Source organism: Octodon degus, unplaced genomic scaffold, assembly GCF_000260255.1.
Source record: "Octodon degus isolate 3935 unplaced genomic scaffold, OctDeg1.0 scaffold00002, whole genome shotgun sequence".
In the NCBI taxonomy this organism is placed as follows: domain Eukaryota; kingdom Metazoa; phylum Chordata; class Mammalia; order Rodentia; family Octodontidae; genus Octodon; species Octodon degus.
The window spans coordinates 25,617,182-25,621,547 of record NW_004524578.1 but is presented as its reverse complement, the minus strand read 5'-3'; the positions used below and the strand labels follow the sequence as shown (position 1 = coordinate 25,621,547).

Sequence of the window (4,366 nt, the reverse complement as noted above, 5' to 3'; positions counted from 1 at the left end):
GTCCAGCCTCAGTCTCCCAAATGCTAGGATTACAGGTGTGTGCCACCACCTTTACTACTCCCCCTGGTCAGATTCACCACCTTACCTGCAGCTGCTCGGGTCGCTTGAGCTTTAATTTCCCAGTCTTGTATCCACCATGTTTTTCAAACAGAGTGAAAAACCTAAGGTCAAGAGGAACACCAAGACAACCATAGCTTCTCAGAGCTGTTTCTCACACAATCTCCCTTAAGAAGACCAAATCAGGACATGCTTCCTACCTTGGATGCGTCACCTCCATTTTCATCTTCTGTTTGGGGGTGCGATCCCCATGGCGGATAATTGCAATGACACACCGGAGTTCCATCCTAAAATTAGGAATCTCTCAGGCTCTCTCCCACCCTACCCTCACTTCACTCCCATCATCATAGCCTTTTGGACACAGATAAGAGGTAAACAGGGATCTGAGAATGGGAATAAAGGTAGCATTAAAGGGACTATAAGAGGCCCAGGCCTTCCTGGGTTAATACTGTATAGGGTTACAAAGAAGCTACCAGATGGATGAAGGAATCTCAAGTGTCTTACATAGGTTACTCCAGATTGTTTGACTTTTGCTTACATGGTGCCAGACGTGGTAGGGACGATAGGAATATCTTCAGCTTCTGTGGGGATGGACCAGGGGATCTGGAACTGCGGAGCAAGCTCTCGCATGATGGTGTTTCTAGGAGACACAAGAGAAGCCCTCTGGACATGAATGAACCAGAGCTACACATATGAATAAAGCTCACAAAGACAAGCACACTGTAGAAGAATGAATTCAAACAAAGTCTGAAATTATACAAGCAAATACTACCATATATGTGGTATAAACACAAGACTGTGATTCCCTCTGGGCATGGCAGAGGAGATATAATCAGGGAGGTGTACACAAGGGCCTATATTAATAGTTTTTCCTTAAACTAAACAGTAACTGGTGAGCACTGCTCTATTTATGGGTGCTACCATATCTTTCATTCCTTACGTACCTCTGAATGGTTGAAACATTACATGATGACTTTTTTAGAGCCAAGTTACAGAACAGTATTACAGTATGATCACATCTAGCAAAATAGTTTATTTATCCAAGGCAGAAAAGATAATCTATTACGTCTAAAATTGTTAATAGTAACCACAGCTGAGAAATATAGTGTTGAAGTGACAAAGGGGCTGAGAAACCCTTTTTCCTTTTAAGTTATTTTTACAACATTGAAAATAAAGCAAAAGCTTTCTTAAATGTAATTTCAGGGGCTGGTGAGATGGCTCAGTGGTCTAAAGCACCTACTTAGAACAAGCTTAGCAAAGCACAGGGACCGTGGTTCAATCCCCCAGCACCACATGCCAGCCAGCCCGCCACCTGGTGGGCTGAGCTGGCCACACACACACACACACACACACACATAAATAAATAAAATTTTAAATGTAATTTCATTGGTACATTTTAATATAATGATCACATTCATCATAGGGAGCTTGTATTTGTACATAATAATATATCTTGCTTATCCTTTTTTCCCCATTCCCCTCCCCTCCTCTCAACCCTTTTCCTCCTCATTTAGAAAATTTTGTTTCCATTTCTTTCTATTTTTTTTCCTCTGACTCCTCCCTTAAGTCCACTCTTTCCAGCCTAGACCATCATGTCTCTTACCCCAGAATCTTAGCACAGTCATCATAGTATTTCATTGAATTCTTGACAAAGCTGAAGCCATTGACATCACATACAAATGAATGACCATTGGCCCGAAGAAGGTCAAAGCCACACACTGTTTGCTGCAGGTGAAACAGGCAAGAAAAGAGAATCACTCTTTCTTTACAGACCCCCCGCACCCATCTCTGTCACACATTCCCCGATCCCATGGGCTCTCTACTACCTTGAAAGCTACACAGACTTTCCTGGCCACCAACTTTTCCATGGCAGTCAGCATGACTGGGTATCGAACCTCTTTCCCCTCACTGTCTCGTTCCACTTTTCCATCCAGAGCTGGAGATTTCCTAGCCTCAGCATGGGCATAATCTGGCCCCACTGTGTACACCTGCAGGTACATAGCATCACTGAGTACGCCCACAGCTCACCCTGTGTATGAGAAAACAGTATGAGCACTAGGTCTGCAGACTAGTTTCAGAGTAAAAAAAAACCCAAAACAAATAAATGCTGACCATCGAGAATAAGTAAACCGATTTTTATTACTGAGCCCTACTACAGTGTTATTATGAAGGTCTCCCCTTGAGACTCTGGCACTATCCACCTACTCCTTATTGAAAAATAATTTACCAACATCACACCATTTCCCATGCACCCTTGCCATTGCTGTAATAGTGAAAATGAAACTGTCTACATTCCCCACCTCTTATGTTCAGTTGAATATGAATCCAAATTGATTCATACTATGTGTTCTAAGACTCCTTCCACATATATTTCTACCAGTTTCCCACTAATCCCCACCTGCAACCAGACTTTTTTGGGGGTTTTGTTTTTTGTTTTTTGTTTTTTTTTTTTTTGTTTTTTTGGCGGAACCAGGGATTGAACTCACACCCTTGCGCTTGCCAGGGAAGTGCTTATTCCACTAAGCCATCTCCCTGGCCCTGCAACCAGACATTTGGAACTTCTGAAATCCCTGTGTCCAAAGCTGGTCATGATGGTGCACCCCTGCAATCCCAACACTCAGGAAACTGAGGCAGGAGGATCACCACAAATTTGAGGCCAGCCTACATAGCAAGACCCTGTCTCAAAAGACAAACAAAAAAATCCCCGTGTCCAACATAACCTTGACATCTGTGCCATCTGTCGGCATAAACTCCTCATAGATATATGACCCTGTCTTCCGGACGCTACTCTCAGGAGAATAAACGCTGCTTCGGCTGCCAATCTTCAGGAGGAAAAAGAAGAAAAATCATGTTACCTCAACATTCTAGCCTGGCCCTAGATCCTCCAGCTCCCTTCCCAACTCATATGCTTTGCGTCTGACTCCCAGAGGCTTGACTATCTCCCCACCTTACGGAAGAGGCGCTGGCTCCCTCCTCCAGCTGAGCTGGGGTAGTAGATATAAACGTTGTGGTCCTCTGCACTCACTGGCTTCTCCACAAAAGGCTTGGGGAAGACGGCACCATTGACTTCGACCTGGTCTTCACCTTCTATCAAGTTGCACTCTGCAAAGTGAGTTTGCAGTCACTCTTAGGGCCTAAGCTTGTAGAATACTCTCAATTCCCACTTCGTTGTGATTTTAATCTCTACAAGCCTCAAATTCCTATGAATATCTCTTAGTACCAGATACAGTGGTATCTACACATGGTATATAGATATGATAATACCTGTATAATAGGCCCAACTCTGTCTGAAAAGACTGGACTCTCAACCTGCCACAATCTGAAAACCACACCCCACAATTTAGGTGATATGTATAAGAGATGTCTGGGGGACAGAGACTGAGTAAAGGCATGAAGGGCAAGGCAGGAAAGCACTGGCAGGAAGAGGTACTTACCCTCGGGCCGGGCAGGGTCACGGTTGAGCACAGCGTATCGAGGCAGGTCAATACCCTCTTCCTGCAGGATCCGGTACACCTCCCTCCTGTCCCCCCCAAATAAGTTAGCTGGGAGTGGTGGGGGGGTGGGTAACTGAGGGGAGCAGCTAGGGGTTTTATTTGCAGAGACTGGAAAACACTGAGGCACAGAACTCAAGAGAGTACAAAAGTGAAGTGCATTTGTTTGGCTCTACCCCCTCCACAGTGCGCTCCCAAAATGGGCACGAACTCAGGGTCACTGTCCCACAGGGGCCACAGAAAGCTATACCTGTCTTGGATGTAATACTGCATGGCCAGATCATTGATAAGAAAGGGGTTTCGAAGCTTGGAGTAAGCAACAGCCTTGTCCAGAGGAAAGCCTGGGATGGAGAAGGAAAATAATAGTCAAAGAAAGAAAGCAGAGGCCCTGGGAGGTAGCTCAGTAGAATAAGTGCTTGCCTGGCAAGCGCAAGGGCCTGAGTTCAATCCCCGATTCTGCAAAAAAAAAAAAAAGAAAGAAAGAAAAAAGAAAGAAAGCAAAAGAAACAGACTGAGAAAACAGCAAGAGAGACAGAAAAATATTTTAAAGCTAATAACTGCCACTGAGCTCCTCTACCCACTCTACCGATATTACTTCCCCTTCTGCCCAACATGTTTTTGGTGAGTACTAGGAATTGACCTGAGGTCCTCCCAATTGCCAGGCAGGTACCATGCCACTGAGCTACATCCCCAGCCTGTCTATAAAACTAAGTGTAGGATATTTAGTAGGAAGAACATTTTTTAAAATTATATTTAAGTTCCTTCTAAAGATCCAATTCTGAGGGGCCGGGGAGATGGCTCAGTGGAATAAGCGCTTC

The 4,366-nt window shown here is 44.5% G+C and overlaps 1 protein-coding gene across 6 annotated transcripts in view; it reads right to left on the bottom strand.

Moving 5' to 3' along the window:
* The window catches only part of Ppip5k1 (diphosphoinositol pentakisphosphate kinase 1), a 42,432-nt gene extending 38,547 nt beyond the window's left edge, over positions 1 to 3,885 (bottom strand). For 4 of the 6 annotated variants that reach the window (XM_023711044.1, XM_023711033.1, XM_023711052.1 and 1 more), the window contains exons 1-9: positions 3,799 to 3,885; positions 3,492 to 3,577; positions 3,005 to 3,159; positions 2,778 to 2,879; positions 1,884 to 2,045; positions 1,661 to 1,782; positions 596 to 697; positions 258 to 344; positions 86 to 161 (exon numbers count right to left, since the gene is read on the bottom strand). In XM_023711044.1, coding sequence (XP_023566812.1) covers positions 86 to 161; positions 258 to 344; positions 596 to 697; positions 1,661 to 1,782; positions 1,884 to 2,045; positions 2,778 to 2,879; positions 3,005 to 3,159; positions 3,492 to 3,577; positions 3,799 to 3,821 — 915 coding nt within the window. In that variant the 5' untranslated portion in view covers positions 3,822 to 3,885. Of the gene's footprint in view, positions 1 to 85; positions 162 to 257; positions 345 to 595; positions 698 to 1,660; positions 1,783 to 1,883; positions 2,087 to 2,777; positions 2,880 to 3,004; positions 3,160 to 3,491; positions 3,578 to 3,798 lie in introns of those variants that run through there. The other 2 variants (XM_023711063.1, XM_023711073.1) reach the window with 1 other exon arrangement.
* Between the last annotated feature and the right edge of the window lie 481 nt (positions 3,886 to 4,366).